This window comes from Littorina saxatilis, linkage group LG12 (genome assembly GCF_037325665.1).
Source record: "Littorina saxatilis isolate snail1 linkage group LG12, US_GU_Lsax_2.0, whole genome shotgun sequence".
Lineage (NCBI taxonomy): Eukaryota > Metazoa > Mollusca > Gastropoda > Littorinimorpha > Littorinidae > Littorina > Littorina saxatilis.
The window spans coordinates 13,115,376-13,140,157 of record NC_090256.1 but is presented as its reverse complement, the minus strand read 5'-3'; the positions used below and the strand labels follow the sequence as shown (position 1 = coordinate 13,140,157).

The 24,782-nt window shown below is 42.0% G+C and overlaps 1 protein-coding gene across 1 annotated transcript; it reads right to left on the bottom strand.

The window, feature by feature from the left end:
- Positions 1-729: 729 nt before the first annotated feature.
- LOC138981276 (glycine--tRNA ligase-like) lies at positions 730-24,677 on the bottom strand. The gene is made up of 17 exons (XM_070354126.1): positions 24,404-24,677; positions 21,548-21,649; positions 21,006-21,105; positions 20,050-20,191; positions 19,604-19,692; positions 18,388-18,464; positions 17,806-17,951; positions 16,681-16,830; positions 15,622-15,784; positions 13,614-13,778; positions 12,720-12,827; positions 10,521-10,666; positions 9,466-9,551; positions 7,381-7,490; positions 6,375-6,468; positions 3,576-3,763; positions 730-2,664 (listed from the first exon to the last, which is right to left on the bottom strand). The coding sequence occupies exons 1-17, from the start codon at positions 24,635-24,637 to the stop codon at positions 2,557-2,559; spliced, it is 2,208 nt and encodes a 735-aa protein (XP_070210227.1). The 5' UTR covers positions 24,638-24,677; the 3' UTR covers positions 730-2,556.
- Positions 24,678-24,782: the final 105 nt, after the last annotated feature.

Here is a 24,782-nt window from a genome sequence, read left to right as displayed (position 1 = left end):
AAGCACAAGACCCAGTGCACAGGGAAAAGATCCTGTAATCCATGTCAGAGTTCGGAGGGGTATAGAAACACGAAAATACCCTGCATGCTTCCCCCGAAAGCGGCGTATGCCTGCCTGAACGGCGGGGTAAAAACGGTCATACATGTAAAAACCCACTTGTGCAAAATCATGAGTGAACGTGGGAGTTTCAGCCCATGGATGAAAGAGAAGTATTGTTTAAGAACAGCCTGTAGGGCGGGGATGTAGCTCAGTCGGTAGCGCGCTGGATTTGTATCCAGTTGGCCGCTGTCAGCGTGAGTTCGTCCCCACGTTCGGCGAGAGATTTATTTCTCAGAGTCAACTTTGTGTGCAGACTCTCCTCGGTGTCCGAACACCCCCGTTTGTACATGCAAGCACAAGATGAAGTGCGCACGAAAAAGATCCTGTAATCCATGTCAGAGTTCGGTGGGTTATAGAAACACGAAAATACCCAGCATGCTTCCTCCGAAAACGGCGTATGGCTGCCTAAATGGCGGGGTAAAAAACGGTCATACACGTAAAATTCCACTCGTGCAAAAAACACGAGTGTACGTGGGAGTTTCAGCCCACGAACGCAGAAGAAGAAGAACAGCCTGTACAGGCCTTGCGCCTTGAACCTTTTATCCTTGAAAAATAAAGATCAGTTTGTCTCTCTGTCTTCCTCTCTCACACACACACACAACACACACCAAGCAAAAACAGGACAGATGCTTGAATTGACATTCTCATGTGATCTTTTTAATGTTGCTATCTACCCCAGACGTGTGAAACCATACACAATCAAAAGATTTTAAATGTTAAAAATATGCTGTGTACATTTCCCAAGCAAGCAATTTCAAAGATGAGGCAAAGAAAAAAAATTGACCTATTGACTTAGAATCCATTTCTTGCATGATGGACATAAACGCAGGAAAACAGTACTCAGAAAACACCATGGTGTGCAATTATTTTCTATGAATATCATAATCCATTTAAATACTATCTAAACATTCTTGAGGTAACAGTACCATAATTGAGTAGTTTCACATTCTTTCTCATGATAAAAATATTGTACCGATTTGTTCCTGCCTCCAAACGGCAATAGCCCCTGGACAAAGGGAAGTTTTTGTCTGCTTGAACACGACTTATCTATCAAGCACATGACCAAAGCAAAAACATTTTAATTTATAAAAATTATGAAAATTAAAACATAGAGAAACTTATATTTGTCTTCTTTTTTGGTGGGAGGGGGTGAGATTCTAAAGTTTAATCTCTCCTTTACTGCAACTTATTGTACTAGATTGTACTTACATCTGAATCATGATGACATTATTTAATTATTCAGATTCAATTTTAAAATTTTTATGTTTGCCCTGTGGTTGCTAGAAGTTAACAGGCCCTTGGCAAATATTGTCACGATGTTTAGAATACTATGTAATGTACATGTATCACTGAGCTCTGTGGTATTGTACTGGCGATTTAAAGGTTTGAACACAAGCTGCTGGGCAAAAGTGAGCAGTTGTTAACATTGTTAACATGATGACTAATCACGTGTGATCAGCTGTGATCCAGTGTGGTCCTGTACTTCCTTCGTTGCCTCCTCACAAAGCAGCCCTGTACATCCCTCTGTTAAAGCTATCCTCCAGAGAAACAATCTATTTTTACACCCCCGGTATAGGGGTGTGTATAGGATTTGATCGATGTGTTTGTTTGTTTGTGTGTTTGTGTTCGCATATAGATCTCAAGAATGAACGGACCGATCGTCACCAAACTTGGTGAACAGGTTCTATACATTCCTGAGACGGTCCTTACAAAAATTGGGACCAGTCAAACACACGGTTAGGGAGTTATTGGTGGATTAAGATTCTACAAGGACTTATAGAGGGACATATTAATGGTCAAAGGGAAATAACCTTCTCAGTTGGTGGCAGTGAGAATGGTTATTTCCCTTTGACCAACGGGGGTGTTTTTCCTACATCGGAGGAATTTCTTGTTCTTTATATAAATGCGCGCACACCTGCTAAAGCTTTCAAGACTTTACAAATGACGTGGACATATGAGTGGACGACACAAAGCTGGTTGTGTGTCGTCTTCCACAAAAAATGGTTAACCATGAATTTAAGTACAAATGAAACTAAATCCCCATGCCGAACAGATGAAGACAAATAAAATAGCATTCTTTAACATTCTCAATGTGGCAAGCACAAAAGAGACAGAAAGAAATTGCAGAATTCATAACATGCATGAGCAAAATGTTACCCAATTTGAGGCAGGTTGTCACCTAATCAAGCCATTGTTCAAAAGAGATATCATCATGTTGGCTAGCACTTAATGCCTGGTGGTCCTGAAACAGGCAGTCACAGTGGTTCAACACGGGGTACACAACAGAGGCACAGTCCTTTCTTTGATCATAGCGCGATATGCACACATCACCATCTCTTCAAAGCACCCCCCAATACACATCCTTCACCACTGTCAATTGCTACAGTCTTTCATAAGTAGGTATCATCGTGAGTGTGAAACAGTCGACATTGAAATGAAGAGTTGTTCCTGCAGCCTTCACTTGCTGGCCTCTTGTTGAACAAAGAGTGGATACTTCTCCAAAGCCTCGTCCCAGGTTGTGCGACCCTGAGCAAGGTCGCGCACGAGAGCTGGTAACTCGTCAACCTGGAATGAATATTGAAATAGGTTTTAACAAATCATGAAGTGCTTTCCTTAAAGGCTGAATACTTGCCAAGTAAGACACATTACAGAGAAAATGCTAACAAGATTTTAGTGATAATGTGCGACCCTGAGCAAGATTGCGCATGAGAGCTAGTAACTTGTCAACCTGGAATGAATAATAAACAAGATGTTAAAAAAAAGTGAAGTGCATTACCTTAAGGCTGAATACTTGCAAAGTAAGAAATATCACAGTGAAAATGCTATCAAGAATTAATTATTCTATCAGGCTGCATGGCAAATGTCCACTCCTAAAGTAAGATAAGAAGTAAGAAAGCAAGTGCCTGAATGTATGCAACCTCCCTCCTCCACACACACACACCAACGCACTCCTCCAAGTCCAAACCTAACGAGAAAATCAACCCTGAATGCTCTCTCTCTCTATTTTTTATGCTGGGTGATGGTAGTGATGTGTTCCGCCCTCACGGTGAAACCATTCGGGGCATTTTCCCGACAATGATTTTACGTTGAGTGTCTTCAGTTATTTTATTCTTCTTGTCTGAATTTGCATGCGTGCGTATTACATGTTCTTTTTGTCTAAGTACAGGTTGTAAGAATACTAAGCTGTGCCATTACACCTCACATACATGTACAGTAAAGATCAATCAGCCTCTCTCTCTATCTCTCTAAACTCCCTCTCTCTCTCTCACACACTCTTCAATCAGCCACTCGCTCTTTCTAAACCCCCCTCCCCTCCTCCCCCCCCCCTCCCCCCCCCCCCCCCCTCTCTCTCTATCTCTCTAAACTCCCTCTCTCTCTCTCACACACTCTTCAATCAGCCACTCGCTCTTTCTAAACCCCCCTCCCCTCCTCCTCCTCCTCCTCCCCCCCCCCCCCCCCCTCTCTCTCTCCCTTACCGGCACACGGATTTGCTTGAGGGTTTCTCTCTCTCGTAGTGTAGCACTGTGTGGTGTATTGAGGGAGTCAAAGTCAATGGTGATGCCGTATGGAATGGCGATCTGGTCAGTGCGGGCGTAGCGACGGCCAATTGAGCCGCTGCTGTCGTCCACTTTGTGTGACACATCACAGCGGGTCAAATCAGCAGCTGAAAGAAAAACATTGAAAGCATGCCATTGATTTGAGTGTGAAACGGGCAACAGCATAGAAACTAAGATTATAAACAAGAAGGGCAAAGCCCATACGACTCACATGCTTTACACATTTTTCCTTCCAAAATACATGTGACCTTGACCCAAGGTCAAGGTCATCCAAGGTCATGCAACACAAAGCTGTTAATTCAAGACATAGGAAGTACAATGGTGCTTATTGGCTCTTTCTACCATGAGATATGGTCACTTTTAGTGGTTCACTACCTTATTTTGGTCACATTTCATAAGGGTCAAAGTGACCTTGACCTTGATCATATGTGACCAAATGTGTCTCATGATGAAAGCATAACATGTGCCCCACATAATTTTTAAGTTTGAAACAGTTATCTTCCATAGTTCAGGGTCAAGGTCACTTCAAAATATGTATACAATCCAACTTTGAGGAGCTCCTGTGACCTTGACCTTGAAGCAAGGTAAACCAAACTGGTATCAAAAGATGGGGCTTACTTTGCCCTATATATCATATATAGGTGAGGTATTGAATCTCAAAAACTTCAGAGAAAATGTGAAAAATGTGAAAAATAGCTGTTTTTTAGGCAACATTTATGGCCCCTGCGACCTTGACCTTGAAGCAAGGTCAAGATGCTATGTATGTTTTTTGGGGCCTTGTCATCATACACCATCTTGCCAAATTTGGTACTGATAGACTGAATAGTGTCCAAGAAATATCCAACGTTAAAGTTTTCCGGACGGACGGACGGACGTCCGGACGGACGGACGGACGTCCGGACGGACGGACGGACGGACGACTCGGGTGAGTACATAGACTCACTTTTGCTTCGCATGTGAGTCAAAAAGCCTGTATAATTTGATATAGAAAAAAGTTTCACTGAGAACACTTTAACAACAGAGCTTCGTTAACCTTCCTGTATGTACAATTCTGTCTATACAGTGGCACCCCAATTTAAGACCCCCTCCTATTTTGTACAACTTTCCGTTGATAAGCTGTGTACATTTTCCCCCATTCTAAGACCCCCTCCTATTTTGTACAACTTTCCGTTGATAAGCTGTGTACATTTTCCCCCATTCTAAGACCCCCTCCTATTTTGTACAACTTTCCGTTGTTAAGCTGTGAACATTTTCCCCCATTCTAAGACCCCCTCCTATTTTGTACAACTTTCCGTTGATAAGCTGTGTACATTTTCCCCCATTCTAAGACCCCCTCCTATTTTGTACAACTTTCCGTTGATAAGCTGTGAACATTTTCCCCCATTCTAAGACCCCCTCCTATTTTGTACAACTTTCCGTTGATAAGCTGTGAACATTTTCCCCCAATTTAAGACCCCCTCCTATTTTGTACAACTTTCCGTTGATAAGCTGTGTACATTTTCCCCCATTCTAAGACCCCCTCCTATTTTGTACAACTTTCCGTTGATAAGCTGTGTACATTTTCCCCCATTCTAAGACCCCCTCCTATTTTGTACAACTTTCCGTTGATAAGTTGTGAACATTTTCCCCCATTCTAAGACCCCCCCCTATTTTGTACAACTTTCCGTTGATAAGCTGTGTACATTTTCCCCCATTCTAAGACCCCCTCCTATTTTGTACAACTTTCCGTTGTTAAGCTGTGAACATTTTCCCCCATTCTAAGACCCCCTCCTAAATGTACAACTTTCCGTTGATAAGCTGTGAACATTTTCCCCCATTCTAAGACCCCCTCCTATTTTGTACAACTTTCCGTTGATAAGCTGTGAACATTTTCCCCCATTCTAAGACCCCCTCCTCAATGCTCACATGAACCGAAAGTTCAAGCTGGCGCCATCACCAACCTGTGCCTGCGGTCAAGAAGACCAAACAGCGGAACACATCTTACAGCGATGTCCCTTACTAGATGAGGAACGAAAAGAAGTGTGGCCGTCACGAACTCCCTTGCAGACCAAACTATACGGCAGTCGACAGGAGTTGGAGAAAACGACAACATTTATCACCAGTGCTGGACTGATTGTGTAACCTCTGCGAACGCCAAGAAGAAGAAGAAGAAGAAGAGACCCCCTCCTATTTTGTACAACTTTCCGTTGATAAGCTGTGAACATTTTCCCCCATTCTAAGACCCCCTCCTATTTTGTACAACTTTCCGTTGATAAGCTGTGTACATTTTCCCCCATTCTAAGACTCCCTCCTATTTTGTACAACTTTCCGTTGATAAGCTGTGAACATTTTCCCCCATTCTAAGACCCCCTCCTATTTTGTACAACTTTCCGTTGATAAGCTGTGAACATTTTCCCCCATTCTAAGACCCCCTCCTTTTTTGTACAACTTTCCGTTGATAAGCTGTGTACATTTTCCCCCATTCTAAGACCCCCTCCTTTTTTGTACAACTTTCCGTTGATAAGCTGTGTACATTTTCCCCCATTCTAAGACCCCCTCCTTTTCAAGGCCTGCATTTCTCACATTTTATTCCACTGTATGCAAGTAATGCAGCTGTTTTGTTAAGGATATAATACTCAAACCAGTAATATCCACTAACTAGATCAGTGTTATGATCAAATCAGGCTGTCGGAATATGAGTTCAGCTAAATACAGAACGAATGAAGACAAACTACTTACAGAGCTGTTTGACGAAGGGAACGAACTCTGCATTCTGACTGAGAGGCAGCACGGAGCACTTGTAGGGAGCAATCACAGGAGGCAAGCTCAGATACTGCACAACAACAATCAAACAGTCCTTTAACCTAAACCAACTTGCTCCACTTTTAGGTATTTGTGGTCTCCAAACTGAAGGAGAGGGGTTTTATTTTGAAGAGAGATATATGTGACCCTCCACCACGGAATGAGTCGCATGTCACCTTTGCATGATTTTCATATTTTTACATTTTCCTAAAGAGTTTTTTATGCTCTATGCAGTGGTGAAAACCGTTTTAGAAAAGAGCAAAAACTGTTTGAGTTATAAGCCTGTGACTAAGGTGACCCTCACACTGTTACCAGACACTCCCCGTACTTATATTAAGCCTAGCGCAGAACCGCGCGAGGTGACATGCGACTCATTTCGTGGTGGAGGGTCACATATGTGAGTGCTTGCTTGTGTTGGCACGACTGCTTCTGCAGGAGCACTATTGTGTTTGAAGATTCGTCTCCCCAATGGAATCTTTTACATCAATATATTAATTTTTAAGGCGATACAAACGTAAACAGCCTCAAGCAAAACTATCAGCATTTGCTTCATCAACACAGTCAACAACATTCTGCTTTGCCAGTAGCTTTATCGTTTGGGTGAAAACCAGGCCAATGTATTAGTACAAGGCTGGTGTGCTAAAGTCGAGGTTAAGACTTTAGTCCGGGATAAACTGTACCCTCAATACTCTCAGTACCCTCAATACGTTTATCCCGGACTAAAGTATCTAAATTTGACTCCCACATGAAGTCCCTGGTTATTACTGAAGTTCTCCCACAGATTTGGATAGCTGTCCCCACACCAGTTGTACTTGTCTTACAAATAAAATACAGTAATATCTTTCAGCGCGACAAGAGACTATATCTTCTTCTTGTCCTTCACTGTTAGATCGTCAGTCCGGACTGCAGGGAAGAGACTATATAAAACAAAAAGTACACTCACCGTTCTTTGTTCATCGCCCTCTCTGACTTTGAAGTTGTGTTCAAAGATGGCATACATGATGCGGCCAACACCAAAGGACGGTTCTATCACAGACGGTACATACTCCTCCACTGCACAAACCAGACACAGCAATGTATCGTACAGGAAAAATCGCTTCTGTTCCAGCATTCAGACCTTCGGCTCATTCAGAGTTTAAGGCTGCATGGACAACTTTCCAACATTCATCAAAACACACCACACATTGCACAAAAGGAATGGACTTCTCCACTCAAACGAAAACTGTTAAACAAGCAACTTACTACCGTATTTGACGGACTACAAGCCGCGACTTTTTTTCCAAAAAAATCGCATTGCGGCTTATAAAAAGATGCGGCTAAAACGTTACCTAAGCTTGAATAGCATTCACCTAATGGAAGTCGCCGCGGATTTTCATTTTGCTCGATTAGCGATTACCGGTACTTTATTAGCTCTCTACTCAAGACTCGGCGCTTTTCTCTTTCTTTCGCGAATCTTCGTTTGTCAACAAGTCGTCGTGACAAGATAGCGTACAGAGAAACACCGGATGTATCAGGATCTCGCGCGCGCGAGATTTTGTTTTTTTGTGTCTCGCGATAGTTGGAGGAGCGAGAGCCGCCATGTTGTGTTTTCGTCTGCTCGAAATGTGCGCACAAGTCGTAAATCATCCCAAAAAAGCTTATTCCGGGCGGGACTACATGTGTGTGTTGGTTACAAATTGTGTGTGTGATATTTTTCTTCAAACTTTTTCACTTTTCTTCTTTGTTTCACTTGTTTATTCTCGGAGCCGATTTCGCCAAATACCGTACTTTCGTTAGCCTGGTTGTTTTGATTGATTGACACGATCTGATTATATTTTTTTCGACGGCGTCTAATATAGTGACGCAGCCTATACGTGGCTCGTCCCAATTTTTTTGTTAAAAGTCGGGGGTGCGGCTTATAAAACAGTGCGTCTTTTAATCCGTCAAATACGGTAGTTACAGCCGGTCACTGACAATACATCATAAACATTGATTGTTTTTATGTCTGACAAATAGTCTGCCATACAAACACAGATGGCCATTCCTGTTTCACATGCTTTTACATACTTTTGATAATTTCAGATTGCGAAAGCCTGCCACTGATCTGGTACTGTACACACGCAAAAGAAACGGCATGATGAAATCAATGATGGCACTAGTATGTTTTCATACTGGTACGCACACGTTATGATGAAAACAGACCAGAGAAAAAAACAGTAGGCTGGTCATTGGAACCAGTAAGAGTCCAACTCAAAGTACTAGATTTGTTGTTTTACCAGCACACAAAAACGGTAATAATAAAAAATCAACCGGTAGCCAATTTTGTTCCTGTATTTTCTCATTTCAACCGGTATAGGGTAGGTAAACGCCAATACTGTGAAATCAAACAAATGACTACAAAAAGTGACAAAAATATGTTTGTTCCACAGAACTGATGCTTTTGGCCTACTTGACGTTGAAGTGGGCCACATGGTGGACCAGCGGGGGAGGAGCAGTGTTGTTCCCAGGCCGCAGTCTTTGGAGGGGGGGGGGGGGGGGGGGGGGGGTAGGGGAGCAGTGTTGTTCCCAGGCCGCATTCTTCGGTCACTGGCCAATACTTTTTGATCTGATGCATCGGTCCGACCCCTGGCCGGTCGACCGTCCAATAGTTTGACATGTAGGGGTCTTCTGACCATCCCTTTTCTTTCCAAGCAGACTAAACCAGGGCTAACACCAAAAAAATTTGAAAAACCTGAAAGGCCAGGGTCCACGGCGGCGCCCCCCAGAAGCTGAGGCTTTTTCTTTTATTATCTTGTAGGGACAAAGAACAAAGTTTTACTTTAAGAAAGCGGATTTTTCGGTTTTAAAAGTGTTCAAAATAATTTAAAAAAACGGATTTCCGACAAGAACCGGAAAGGTGTAAGCCTTGCTAAACAGGACATTTGGACCTAAACGTATTTTCAATCCAGGTCCAACTAATCGATTATCCCCTGAGCCTGGGAACAACACTGGAGGCGTGTTGACTATGTAGACTAATTGAAACGCTCAAGACACAGAGGCAGGCTCTTACCATGCATAGTCTTCTGCTGGCGCTTGACCTGGATCATCTCTTTCTTGATGGTGAAGTTTTTCCCGTCAATCGCAATCTCTGTCTCCCTGTGTGAAAAGTATGAAACAAAGATGGTAGTCATTAAAAATATCACTTCATTGAGAATTTCCTTCTAGATGCTAGACGCTAGTTCTTGGCGTTCAGCGCGATCTCTGTCACCCAATGTTGAAAGTAACAAACAAAGACAGTAGTCATTAAAAACATCACTTTATTGAGCAAAGGTTCATTTTGTTCATGATTTTGCTTAGGCAAAAAAAAAAAAGTGCATGTTTCTGGTAACATGGCTACAAAAAAATAGGGTAGGTAGGTAGGGATTTTTTGTTTTTTTGTTTATTTGGTCAGGGTAGAAAATAACTATACAGTGACGCAAAGAGACTGGACTTACTATACAAAGAGAAAGACAACACATTACAAAACAAATGAGACAAAATGGATGCGGGGTTATCCCCCTTGTGTCGTCTGCCGTCTGCTACTTTTGTTTTGACGCTTTTTAAAAAATTTGTTTTTTTTACAAATGCAATAAAAAAAGTTTAGGGTCGGCGGGAAAAAACTAGGTAGGGTCGGGTGACCAGAAACATACAACTTTTTTTGTGTGGCTTTACCGTAGTTGTTGTAACTGAAAAAGGGTAATGTCGTTCTTCTGTTCTTCCATCCTGAAAATCTGCCAAACCAGGGTTTCAAAACCAACACAATACCATTGCTAAGCAGCTCTAGGAACAGCCAAGACATAATAAAACGGATGACATAGACACTTTTATTATTTCAAATGAGAAATGAGTTTGTGGTGTATTTGGCTACATACCTACAGCATAACACGGAACAACATTAACCATTAAAATTCAGTATACATGTATGTACAACAAATAAAACGGATGACACAGAAAATTGTATTATTTCAAATGAGAAATGCGTTTATGGTGTGTTTGGCTGCATAACACGGAACAACATTAACCATTAAAATTCAGTATACATGTATGTACAACAAAAATAGTTTCCATATCAAAAATTCGACCAACCCCTTGTCATTGAAAGCTTGTTCCAGCTGAGTAACAACATTGGCCTCCAGCTTGGCGAGATGCTCGGTGACAGCCTTGGCATCCTGCTTGAAGGCCTTGCCCAGCACGCTCTTCTGAGGCAGACACTCCACCACATCCACCGTCACGTGCTCTCGTCAAGGATACAATCACTACACAGGCATGGGAATTGAAAAAAGTTAAAAAAAAAAGGCTGAAAATGTTTAGATTATAGCAAAGTCGACGACGCAAACTTTTACTAGGGGGGTCCGGGGGCATGCCCCCCCGGCATTTTTTTCTCTCCGAAGAACCCAAATGGTACAATTTGGTGTCATCTGAGCTCCAAGTTTGCCATTAAATTCAATTTTTTAGAACCATTTTTGCCTCCCCCATATATTTTTTGGGGAGGACACTTTTGCTTTTTCGGCGGAACAAAAAAACATTTCGGCGGAAATTTGCCTTTCGGTGGACAATTCCCAAGCCCGCTACATCTCCTTTTTGTCATTACATTGTGATTGAACACCCACACAAATTTGAAAAAATAACAGAGATTTTAAATACAAAATCTGTAAAGCTGGGGTCTTTGAAGAGGGCTGGGTTTAAAGGCTGACATAGTCCTATTTCATTAGTTTAAAGGCTGACATAGTCCTATTTCATTAGTTTAAAGGCTGACATAGTCCTATTTCATTAGTTTAAAGGCTGACATAGTCCTATTTCATTAGTTTAAAGGCTGACATAGTCCTATTTCATTAGTTTAAAGGCTGACATAGTCCTATTTCATTAGTTTAAAGGCTGACATAGTCCTATTTCATTAGTTTAAAGGCTGACATAGTCTTATTTTATTAGTTTAAAGGCTGACATAGTCCTATTTCATTAGTTTAAAGGCTGACATAGTCCTATTTCATTAGTTTAAAGGCTGACACAGTCCTATTTAATTAGTTTAATTACTTCCAGGGCTTTTCCCATTGTTGCGGGGATGTATAAATTAAGCTTCCTGTAAAGTTTTAGCTTTGAAGTCCTTTCCAATTACGAGAAATAATTAATTCTTTATTGCATTGTTTTGCAACAGTTCTCCAGGACTTGGGTTATTCTTAGACCGTTGACGTCACTTTGTGACGTTTCGTAAACCAAAGATGGCGTTTGAGACTGTTCTGTTTACATTCGACACTATCAACACCACTTTGTAATACTGAAATAATTTTTTCTGTGTTCGAAAGCTACAGCCAATCGTCATTATATCCCCTTAGGTACAGTTTTATAACATTATTGGCACATGAATTAATTAATGAACGCTATGAGTATGGCAGCCTTTAAAACAGGTAGTCTTAAAACAGCGGTTCCACCGTTTTCAAATACCTGCCTGTAGAAGAAGCACATAAGAGATCTCCATGAACTTGCAACAGACCTGTTTACCCCCAACACTTGACAAGAGTAATGGCCAAGTCAAAAAATAGTAATCTGATGACCAAAACAGTAACTCAGTGGTTACAAACGCCAACATTAGCAACACAAACCTAATTTGAAGCACATTTGAAAATCGTAGTCTGGCCTCAAATGGAGTATTTTCCCCCCCAAAAAAAACACACTAAAAAATAGTAATAAATTACTCCAAAATAGTAAGGGTAAACAGGTCTGTTGCAATGATGGTACAGGAGCATACATGAAAAATGTCCTATGTGGAGGGTTCAGGACACAGGCACTCGTCACGAGGTGGGCGGGGCCTATGTCTTGGCTGTCACTTGTGATGGACGGGGGGGTCTTTTCTTAAGGGGGTCCTGTAGCTGAGAAATGTCTATTATATGGACATCAGAAATGGGCTGTTTAATGTTTATAGAATTAGATTGACCAAATAAAAGCGTATCTGCTCTAATGCATGTGTAAATCCCATCTCTGCACTTAGTAAATAAATAAATAAACACGGTTAATAATATGAATTCTGCTGTGAACTAAAGCACACACACACACACACACACACACACACACACACACACACACATGACTCACACACACACACACAAACTCTGACTCACACACACAAACTCTGACTCACACACAAACTCTGACTCACACACACACACACGCACACACAGTGACACACACACACACACACACACACACACACACACACACACACACACACACACACACACACACACACACACACACACACACACACACACACACACAAAACAAGAAGGATATTGGCTCAGGAAGTTTGCGCTCTGCCACCAGCTTCACGTTTGTGGCTTTGCTGTGCTGTGAGAGATCGTAGCACGACCGATCGGCGCACCCCACGCATTCTATCCAACCCTGAAACAGCACAAAGTGGGGCGCAGAGTGTGATGCTCCATCAACTCCATAGTCACAAAGAACAAAGCTTGTTCATTTTATTTACAACACTGACCTGTTGGCTTCACACAGTGTAACTTGCATTCAGTCATAGGCAAGAAGGTAGCAGAGAAATTACACAATGTCTAGCACTCCTACGGGGCTTTCACAATTCTAGTCGTCTTTAGAGAGGTTTTCAGACAGTGACACCTGATTCATCCAAATAAGTTCCAAATAACTTATTCAATACAGAGATAGATAAACAAAAGATATGTTTAAACATTTTCAGCCTACAAAAATGTCATTCCGTAAACAACATGGGAAATGAATACATGTACCATTGTGAAACGAACAATGGAAAATTAATATGCCATTCTGAAACTAACATAGGATTAGGAAGTGGATATGCAACTGAGAAACTAACAAAAAAAATGAAAATTCCATTGTGGAACTAACATAGGAAGTGAATATGCCTTTGTAAAAGTAACATAGGAAGAAAATATGCCATTGTGAAACTAATGCAGGAAGTGAAAATGTCATTGTGAAACTAACATAGGAAGTCAATATGCCATTGTGAAACTAACATAGGAAGTGAATATACTGGTACGGAACTAACATATGAAGTGGATATGCCATTGTAAAACTAACAATGAAAATGAACATGCCATTGTTGAACTAAAATAGAAAGTGAATATAAGTGAAACTAACATAGGAAGTGAATATAAGTGAAACTAACATAGGAAGTCAACATGACAGTGGGAAACTTACATAGGAAGTCTTGCACTCTGCATCCCAGCAGTCACAGGCGTAGTGAGCCATCTCATTGGACAGATGCTGACGGAAGCGCAGCCTCTTTGGATCCACTCCAACCCGTGTCATGAACATGTAGATGCGCCCCATGAAGTAGCCCAGTGTCTCGTTAGCGATCAGATTCTGGTGAACAATAATAAACACAAATAGTTAATATCAAAGCCTTCCAAATCAACAGCTTGGTTTGCTTTGTACAGAGTTTGGGCTTTCATCAGAACAAACAAGAGGAAATCTTCCTCTCCTAGGCAAGTCTGGGGGTGACTGGTTCAGCGGGGATATAGCTCAGTTGGTAGCGCGCTGGATTTGTATTCAGTTGGCCGCTGTCAGCGTGAGTTCGATCCCAGGTTCGGCGGAAATTTATTTCACAGAGTCAACGTTGTGTGCAGACTCTCTTCGGTGTCCGAACCTCCCCCCGTGTACACTACATTGGGTGTGCACGTTAAAGACCCCACGATTGACAAAAGGGTCTTTCCTGGCAAAATTGCTTAGGCACAGTTAATAATTGTCTACCTATACCCGTGTGACTTGGAATAATAGGCCGTGAAAGGTAAATATGCGCCGAAATGGCTGCAATCTACTGGCCGTATAAAATTTCATCTCACACGGCATCACTGCAGAGCGCCTAGAAATGTACCCACGGAATATGCGCGATATAAGACTCATTGATTGATTGATTGATACTATTTTCATTGGACATATTCTCCAGTGAAAGTGAAAATTGCCCAGACAGAGAATGGTGAATGAGTCTCCTACTGATATCAAGAAGTTATGAAAAGTAAAGGACAGAGAATGGTGAATGAGTCTCCTACTGATATCAAGAAGTTATGAAAAGTAAAGGACAGAGAATGGTGAATGAGTCTCCTACTGATATCAAGAAGTTATGAAAAGTGAAGGACAGCACCAGGCTCTCTGATACTGCACTTTCAGGTTGCTCGACTTCAAATTCGCTTTGACACTCACAGACCCGTTTACCCACACTTTGACACTCACCCAGACCCCTTTACCCACACTTTGACACTCACCCAGACCCCTTTACCCACACTTTGACACTCACACCAGACCCCTTTACCCACACTTTGACACACCAGACCTGTTTACCCACACTTTGACACTCACCCAGACCCCTTTACCCACACTTTGACACTAACACCAGACCTGTTTACCCACACTTTGACACTCACCCAGACCCCTTTACCCACACTTTGACACTCACACCAGACCCGTTTACCCACACTTTGACACTCACCCAGACCCCTTTACCCACACTTTGACACTCACCCAGACCCCTTTACCCACACTTTGACACACCAGACCCGTTTACCCACACTTTGACATTCACCCAGACCCCTTTACCCACACTTTGACATTCACCCAGACCCCTTTACCCACACTTTGACACTCACCCAGACCCCTTTACCCACACTTTGACACTCACCCAGACCCGTTTACCCACACTTTGACACTCACCCACACCCCTTTACCCACACTTTGACACTCACCCAGACCCCTTTACCCACACTTTGACTTTGGTGTACTTTTCACCGAGATTCAGCGTATTTTCAAAATATTGAGAGTATTTTGAAACTCACAAGAAACGTTCATGAGCTATTGCTTGAAGGGCAGCAATAACATTGTCCGTTTTCAGAAGTGGAACTTATACGCGTTACTGCTTTTCGTTTCGACATTTATGTCAACGTGCTGGACTCTACGACAACAATGGCGGTAGATAAAATCTCACGTGATTACATTGACCAATCGTCAAAGCTGGATTTTATCCACTGGGCTATCACGAGAACAGGTTTGGCAACCTACTTTCGATTTCTTCTTCTTCCATTTAGTGATCACGATCAAACTTTATTTTTTTTACGATCGTCATATTTTTTCTCTCCAAACTTATTTGGTCGTATCCTTGGCAACTTTGCGTACAAAATACGGCGAAATCGTATGGGTAAACAGGTCTGCTCACCTGTTTCACTGCCTCGCCAAGTTTCCATTTCTCAGGGGCCTTGCCCTCCATCTGGTTACAGCCAGAGTACAAGGTTAACTCAAGGTCAGCCACTGAAGAAAACTTAGGATGATCCTTCTTCTCCGGATCACAGAAATGTTCAATCTCTGCCATTGTAAACTCTCTGAAACACGTTAAAGACAGTGCATGTATAAATACTCTCCAGCACCCACCTTCTACTAAAAATAAGTCTTACAAATGTTTCCCCAAGTCCATATTCACAAAGTTGTTGTTCCTTTCTTTTTAGCTAACATGTTTGACAGAAATTCTGAACTACAGTATATCTGCCCCCAAAGGACACCCTTTGGACCAACCAAACGGCGGGGATGTAGCTCAGTCGGTAGCGCGCTGGATTTGTATCCAGTTGGCCGCTGTCAGCGTGAGTTCGTCCCCACGTTCGGCGAGAGATTTATTTCTCAGAGTCAACTTTGTGTGCAGACTCTCCTCAGTGTCCGAACACCCCCCGTGTGTACACGCAAGCACAAGACCAAGTGCGCACGAAAAAGATCCTGTAATCCATGTCAGAGTTTGGTGGGTTATAGAAACACGAAAATACCCAGCATGCTTCCTCCGAAAGCGGCGTATGGCTGCCTAAATGGCGGGGTAAAAAAACGGTCATACACGTAAAATTCCACTCGTGCAAAAAACACGAGTGTACGTGGGAGTTTCAGCCCACGAACGCAGAAGAAGAAGAAGGACCAACCAAACGTGTCACTACATGGCAGGCAGCCTTTGATGACAAGTATACTTTTAAGTTAAAGGACAAAGGGAGAGCAGAAGCTGTCCTTTATTGGGAGGTGTCCTCTCCTAGGAGGGGCCTCATATCACAGGTACCACTGTATGACCAATAGTGAGCTCCAACAGCGGGTAATAGCACTGATCCCTGCACACAAACTAGACAGCGAGAAACATATGCACAAATCATGGACTTCTTGTGAAGAGAAAAAAAAAAAAGCGCAGCACCTAAAACACGTACACACAACAAGCTGGTATAAAATATTGCAAGGGAGCGTCCCTTACCTCACCCGAATCAGTCCAGACCGTGGTGAAATCTCATTACGGAATGCGTTGCCAATTTGGGCACCAGCAAACGGCAACTTGCCCTGGTTAAACTCCAACAGGCGCTTAAAATTAACAAATATGCCCTGTGCCGTTTCTGGTCGAAGGAACCTGCAAGAAACAGAAAAACGGATGTCATGCCTTTTCGTTCAAATAACACTTCAAGAAGTACCAGTACCACACAGATGGCCTTTTGGCTTGAATTTGTTCGTAGTCTATTTAAGCAAAGACATAATTAAAACACAACAATAAGCAAGCACATGCCAACAAAAGATTAAAGAAAGTTAAACTAATCCGCTTATATGGCAGACCATCACAAAGATATCGATTTAACAAACTCTTTTTTCTCCGACAGCTTAACACGAACTGGGTGGCCGAGTGGTAACGCACTTGCGCTCGGAAGCGAGAGGTAACGCACTTGCGCTCGGAAGCGAGAGGTTGCAAGTTCGACACTGGGTCAGGGCGTTAGCAATTTTCTCCCCCCTTTCCTAACCTAGGTGGTGGGTTCAAGTGCTAGTCTTTCGGATGAGACAAAAAACCGAGGTCCCTTAGTTGTACACTACATTGGGGTGTGCACGTTAAAGATCCCACGATTGACAAAAGGGTCTTTCCTGGCAAAATTGTATAGGCATAGATAAAAAATTTCCACCAAAATACCCGTGTGACTTGGAATAATAGGCCGTGAAAAGTAGGATATGCGCCGAAATGGTTGCGATCTGCTAGTCGATGTGAATGCGTGATGTATTGTGTAAAAAAATTCCATCTCACACGGCATAAATAGATCCCTGCGCCTTGAGTCCGAATCTGGAGATACGCGCGCGATATAAGACTTCATATAACAAACAATTGTGTATACAACAAATTCTGTTTACAGCAAACTAACAAACTGATAATAAGAATAATAGTTTTAAAATGAATTTAACTGTTTTTCTCCAACAGCTAAAAGCAAACAATTACATAGATCATTTATACAAATTCCTGTCTATACAAAACCAACCAACAAACACAACTAGAGTTTATTTGGTGATACACAGGTCTGCCTGATGTCATGCCATTTCACACCAAAAAGCAACAGAGACAACCTACCCCTTGAGCTGTCCAGTGGGACCGATAGAGGTGGCAAACATGAGGTTGAATTCTATAGGTTCACTGATGTCGTTGTTGGTCACAGGCGACTTCATATTGTACTTCTTCAGCGTCTCCCCCATGTCGTCTTTGCTCATGCCATCAATCTGAGAACAAGACACAAACATGAACATGCAATGATCAACAGTCACGGGGCAAAGCAAACCTCACAAATACAGTAGAACCCTCCTTCACTTCCGTTTCTCGCAGAATCTTAGGTCTTCAAAGAAAGAGAGTCTTCAAGTCAAACTGGAGGCAACTTCAGACGTTTTGAAGAGCAAATCTGAACAACTAGGGCCTTAAAAAGGGGGTGCCACTGTAGGTGTGTGCATTCTTCCCAATTGCAAGATTTATCATCGCGTGCTTTCATGCAGCTCGAAACAAGCTCAATTAATTCTTGGCGGTATCAAAATATTTAATAACCCTTCATCTAACCCCACGTATAAAATCTATGCATTATCTCTCCTTGTAAAGCACTATCCGCATCACAAAAATATTCAACACCATCACATATAACATGTAAAAAGCCAAAAGCCAACTCACAAGAGGCAAGATCTTTCTGATCTCATCCTTCTTGTCTGATTTGGCTTTCTTGTCTGCCAGCATCTTTTCAAAGGTAGCTGGAACAGAGAGTGGTACCAAATCAAATCTGCCCTAAAAAGTAATAAATACTTCTCCTTCCATCCCAACAGAATATGCAGGCATGGGAATTGAAAAAAGTAAAAAAAGGCTGAACATTTGTAAGTAATAGCAAAGTCGACGGCGCGAAGCGCCCAGCCCTGCTAGGGGGGTTTGGGGGCATTTTGGGCGGAATTTTTGTTTCTCCAAAGAACCCAACTGGTGTAATTTGGTGTCATCTTAGCTCCAAGTTTGCCATTATATTAAGTTTTTAGAACCATTTTTGCCTCCCCCATTTATTTTTTCGGCGGACACTTTTGCTTTTTCGGCGGGGAAAAAACCCAAAAATCTGCGGTAATTTGCCTTTCGGCGGACAATTCCCATGCCTGAATATGCCTGGAATTCCCTGAGAGAAAAAGGGTAAACAAGGGGAGCACGGCTGTTGCTAGCTTGTGTGTTAGTGTGAGTTAAAAATAGCTCAACAGAGGGAATAGTTTGGCTTACCAACAGCTGCAGCCAGCACACTGTTAAGCTCGCTTGCCTGTTATACCCAACTGCTTCCACGCTATACTGGGAGATTGGATTTCTCGGGCATAGCACTGAGAGAGCTTACTAGCTGCTGTGTAATCTCTGCTGTGGGAAAAGGATGGGTGCTAAAAATAGCCTGCAGCTAGAGAAGCAGAAATGAAACCCTTTGAACAGCCGTGGGAGGGTTTTACTGTCTAGCTATTTGAGCGGTCACTCTAAAATTGTGTGCACCTGGCTTGTGCCTAGAACTGAAAAGTGAGACCTATACACCAGCAGCTGCTATCCACATTGATATCTCTAAACTCTTTCACTGTGGTCCACCGATCACAACAGCAACCTCTCTGCATGATGAAGATGATCCTGACCAAGACAACTCAAGGGAGGTAAGCACAAGCAACACTTGAACCTGCTTTTTCTACTGGTACAAACTTTTGAGAAAACCACACAAACCTGTTTCTCAGACAGGTGTTATGACTCAGTCAGCATAAATAAGATGACATGCTCTGTTATGATAACCATGAACACAAGTTCTGATCAGGTAACCACTGTCAAGACAGTGTCAGATGCTGTAAACTTAATCTTCTACACAATGTCTGATAAAAGCAAAACTCACCTTCAATGAGATGATCAGCCCGGAAGCATTCCCCAGTTTTCAGGTCCTTCACCATGTAGTCCTGAAACCTTTCTACATGGCCAGATGCCCTGCAAAGACAACAGCAATCATGACATCAGTGACTCAGCGACACTAGTATCTTCTTAGTGTTTCCTATACTTTCACACCCACACAGACACCAACACTAATGTGCATCGTCAACACAGACAGATTGAGAGAAAACAAATTTGTAGAGAAACTATGTGTGACATTTTTACCAGATCAACTGGCAGAACTCATGCAAAAGCACACTGACCGAATGGTCACTGAGGTTTCAAAAAAGTTCCGTTTGTTTTCTGTGTTGTTGTCATTGTTTTTTTTTTTATTATTATGAGTTTTTTTGTATGTGCTTTATAAGATCAAAACTCTGATCTATTAATGTGCATGCATGCAGCTTCAAAACTTACTTGAGAACTTGTTCGGGTGTCAGCATGGCAGTGTCAACCTCCAGCATCTGTTCCTCCAGGATGAAGAAGTTGCGCCACGCCTGCAGCAGGTTGGCCTTCATCGCACAACCCATGGGCCCAAAGTCATAGAGTCCGTTCACACCTGCAAGTCAATTTACTACTTAATTTACTTCATATCTAACAGAGCGTTTTTCATCAAAAAAATCTAATTATTCAGTTTCCAAAGAAATCATACAAACAACTGCAAAAGTACAACCCTGCCATTTCCAAAAACTTTTTCTGAGGGGAAGCAACCCTATGCCAAAAATGCTCCTTAAAGTTTAAACTGAGTCATTAACACACAGAAATAGGAAGAAACAGACAGAAAACTGGCACATCTACAAAACTGGTACATCTTTTCCAAAATATTTATGATCAATCAATCAATCAATCAATCAATCAATCAATCAATGAGGCTTATATCGCGCATATTCCGTGGGTACAGTTCTAGGCGCTCTGCAGTGATGCCGTGTGAGATGAAATTTTATACGGCCAGTAATTGCAGCCATTTCGGCGCATATTTACCTTTCACGGCCTATTATTCCAAGTCACACGGGTATAGGTAGACAATTATTAACTGTGCCTAAGCAATTTTGCCAGGAAAGACCCTTTTGTCAATCGTGGGATCTTTAACGTGCACACCCAATGTAGTGTACACGGGGGGGAGCTCGGACACCGAAGAGAGTCTGCACACAAAGTTGACTCTGAAATAAATTTCCGCCGAACCTGGGATCGAACTCACGCTGACAGCGGCCAACTGAATACAAATCCAGCGCGCTACCAACTGAGCTATATCCCCGCCAGCAGGTGCACTTCAATTCATGTACACAACTGCTCTCAAAATCACATACACATGTTATGATGAGACACTGACACTCAAAGATACAGAAACTTTACAGCAACAATAGAAAACTTACCGCCATAAATGGCAAAGGACTGGTCGTAGAAAAATCTCTGCTTGAGCAGGTCCTCCATCTTAGATCTGTCAAAGTCATCCTTGGGAGCAAGAGCCAGTTCCTAGACAAGAAAAAAGTAGACCACTCTGACTCCAAGTGTGACCAAAAATCAAAAGGAGACAGATAAAGGAAGACACAATGGGGTGAAGGATGAAGATTTTAAAGGAAGTGAAGGGTCAGTTTACTTTTGCCGTTATGCCAATGTTTATTGAGCGTAAAGAAGGTCAGGCAGTGCTGAATCCATTCCCTCATCTTCTTGAAAACCCCATACAACCTTGTCAGATTTGCACAGTGAAAAAAATTGGGTAAAATGAATGCAGAAACAGTCAAAGTACTCACACACATAAAAACACAGGACATGACACTGACAACTGTAAGGTAAAGCAGTTTTTGTGACGAATAACCCAAGAAGATGAAGGGTCTAACTCCAAGAGTAGTAAAGCAAAGAGAGTACCTGCAGCAAACTCGCCTACTGAATAACCACCTACATGTAGTTCACTCACCTTGTCTTCCAATTTTTTCTTCTTGTGTTTGAGCTCTGCCACGGCACGCTGGACGTCTATCTCTGGTGCCTTTTCCTGCTTCAACCGACGCACCAGATCTCCCTAAAAATAAAATGAACAATATTAATAAAAATAAAACAAAGCTTTAATCCTCCCTTTCCAAAATTACACCAAAGTTCCATTGCATTTGCAAACGTTCATCTGCTCATTACAACAGGATAAAAATGTTTCTAAATGAAATTAAATGAGTAAAACTCATTTTTAACAATAACTTAGCATTTTGTCACAATAATGCGAATAAGACATGTTTCAAACATATAATATAATACATTGTCATCATTTTCACGAGTTTTCATTCACAAGCACCTGGGAAATAAATCTCATGTTCCCCGGGGAATAAATCCCCGGTTACCATAGTTGCAGGAAGCCCTATTACATGGATAATCAAAAGCAAACCCAATAGAAACGCTCGAGGATTCTTCGGCTCTTTTCATTGGCGTTTCCCCAGACCTAAACAGACGACACTGCTTCGCCAAGTTCCAAATACGAACTGGCAAACTGGCAAATGTAAACAAAAAACAAAACTTCCGCATCAAAGGTCATACATTTATGCTTTATCGCAAACAAATGAAACCTATCGATATGTTTTATCTTCTCACAAAGTCATGGAGTGCGTGTATCTCTGTTTGGAGAAACACGAACGTCAAGTTTAAGTCAAACCAATTGACCCCTGACACACACATTTTGACCCGTGCACAAGACGGTATCGATAAACTAAGCGCAAATTAAAAAAAAATAATAAAAAAGCAAAGAACATAGCAACAAGAAATGAAGACATCTGACAAAGCCGAGCAAGCAGAATGACAAGTCTAATGAAAAACAGAGAGGCAATGAGAAACAAGATCGCGATTATCTTTCCTTCGCGGCACGACGCAAATCGTTTGTGTCCTTTGACCCAATTCGTGCAGTGCTGCACGATGCAAATCTTCTGTGACCTTTGACTCAACGTAGCTTCAATATTCGATTACTAATATTTACCACTGAAAACCGAGGGGTGGAATACCGAGAGGGGCAGGGTGGTAGGGCGATGGTGAAATGTAATGAAGAGACACGTGTAGCAATAAGAGAAAACCGATTCTGCAATAATTACACAAACAAGAACAAAAAACCCAACACTGACCTATATGAATATTTAATCAATAATACGATCGTCTGCGTTGCAGGTGTGCAAGTGAAGGGTTGGGGGGGGGGGGGGGGGTAACTTGATCATTAATTTGTGTGTGTCAGTGTTTGTGTTCATGGACTGATTGTGAGGGAGGGGGAGGGTGGGGTGGGGTGTGTTTCAGGTTTTGGTGTGGGTATGAAACGAGCAAAACAATACCCACACCACAAAATCTTGGAGGCAAAAAACACTCGCCGTCGCATCATTTTGTCCGCACAATATTATATGCACCAACAACCGGAAAGAAAGGTGACAATGGAAAAAGACTCATCTTTGCTTCCTGCGATTCCTTGCCCCCGACTCGAACGTCGCACGATAATCCACATAACAGATCTGTTGTGAGATGGTCAACGCTGACTGTGCAAGCAAATCAACTCGTTTGAAATACGACAATCGTTCAATCCCATCGCTCGAATGCAACATGTGGGCACTATCGTCTCAAAGGCGCTTACTGTTGGTTTCACACACCACTCTGTAGTCGGAACCTACAGAACTTCGCATCCTCAAACCTGACATACTTGTCTCAACATTATAAACTCAAATCACACACAGTAAGTTGCTTTCGCACGCCAGCTTTGAACAACGTGCTGGGGCCCCGAACATGCATTATAATAACAGAACTCGCGTTTCAAACCATGGCTCCCTGTGTTGATTTTTCACTTAATGTTGAACCACCAAAATGATGACAAAAACGATGTTTGATGGTTTGTTGCCAGACCAGCTTTTTTGTCGGTCCTCGGGGGGCATATCGACTTTTGTTTCATATTTATTGACCGCGGCCTTCGGCCTTGGTCAATAAATATGAAACAAAAGACGATATGCTCCCCCTCGGACCGACAAAAAAGCTGGTCTGTCAACAACCCATCAAACATCTTATACTGTTCATAACTCAAATAAATGTAAAATGAGACATAAGTTCAATCTCACTCCTGTAAGTTGTAACAACATATTTAATGTAAGTACACACATATTCTTACAAAAAAGACACCACACATTTTAAAGAAAAACACACATGTATTTGTGTATGCAGTTTAAGTCACTTAGTGATTTAGAACTTACACACAGTTATTGAGTTAAATGGATTAACAAGACAAAAGTTGATGATGCAATCACTAAATGTATCAAGCAATTTTGACTACTAGCTGTCTTTTGTTACATCAGTTGTCTTCAGTTAATTTGATCCATGCATGGTGTTCGTCATTTTGTTGCGCAGTTGGGATTCGTGTGTGTGTGTGTGTGCGTGTGTGTGTGTGTGTGTGTGTGTGTGTGTGTGTGTGTGTGCGTGCGTGCGTGCATGTGTGTGTGTGATTTTGTTTTGTTTTAACTGAGTAGATGAAGCTAACAGTTCTAAAAATATACAGGTAACTAGTAAAACCCGAGCAGAAGCCTTTCTAGCAGTGATCAAAACAATGTGACAACAAACTGAATGCATCCATATTGGTAGATCTCTAACTGTAGTCTTAAGATTTAAGAAGACTTCGAGAACTTGAACTAGTTAAAACAATAAAAGCAAAACATCACAAAGTCTACTTCTGGTCATATGATAATGATGACAACATATGTATAATTGAAGTACACCATACTGCTGCAAGCTAAATGAAAAATAGGTGTGGAGAAGCAGGCAGCTTTTTTACCTGCTCTTTGACATCCGCTCTCAGAGGAGCCAGCTGTACTTCAATTTCAGGATCACCCATGGCAAGAAGATTGTGAATCTGAAGTTTTCTCTTCGCTTTCGACTTTCTCGACCCCCACACAGGCGCTTGCTCTTGTGAATGACCGGAACCAACCACGTGCCTGCTAAGCGACAGAGAAAAACTCCTCTTGACAATGCTGGTTGCAGCTGATAAAGCCCGGAGCAGAGGTTTCATCAGAAAACAACTGATGCCACGGAATCTGCACAATCGAAAGGATTTCAGTTTGAATTTCAAAATAAAAAACAAAGATTTTAACAAGTCAACAAGGTTCAGAGCAAATCTTATTACACAAATAATTGATTGTTACAATTCCCGCGTA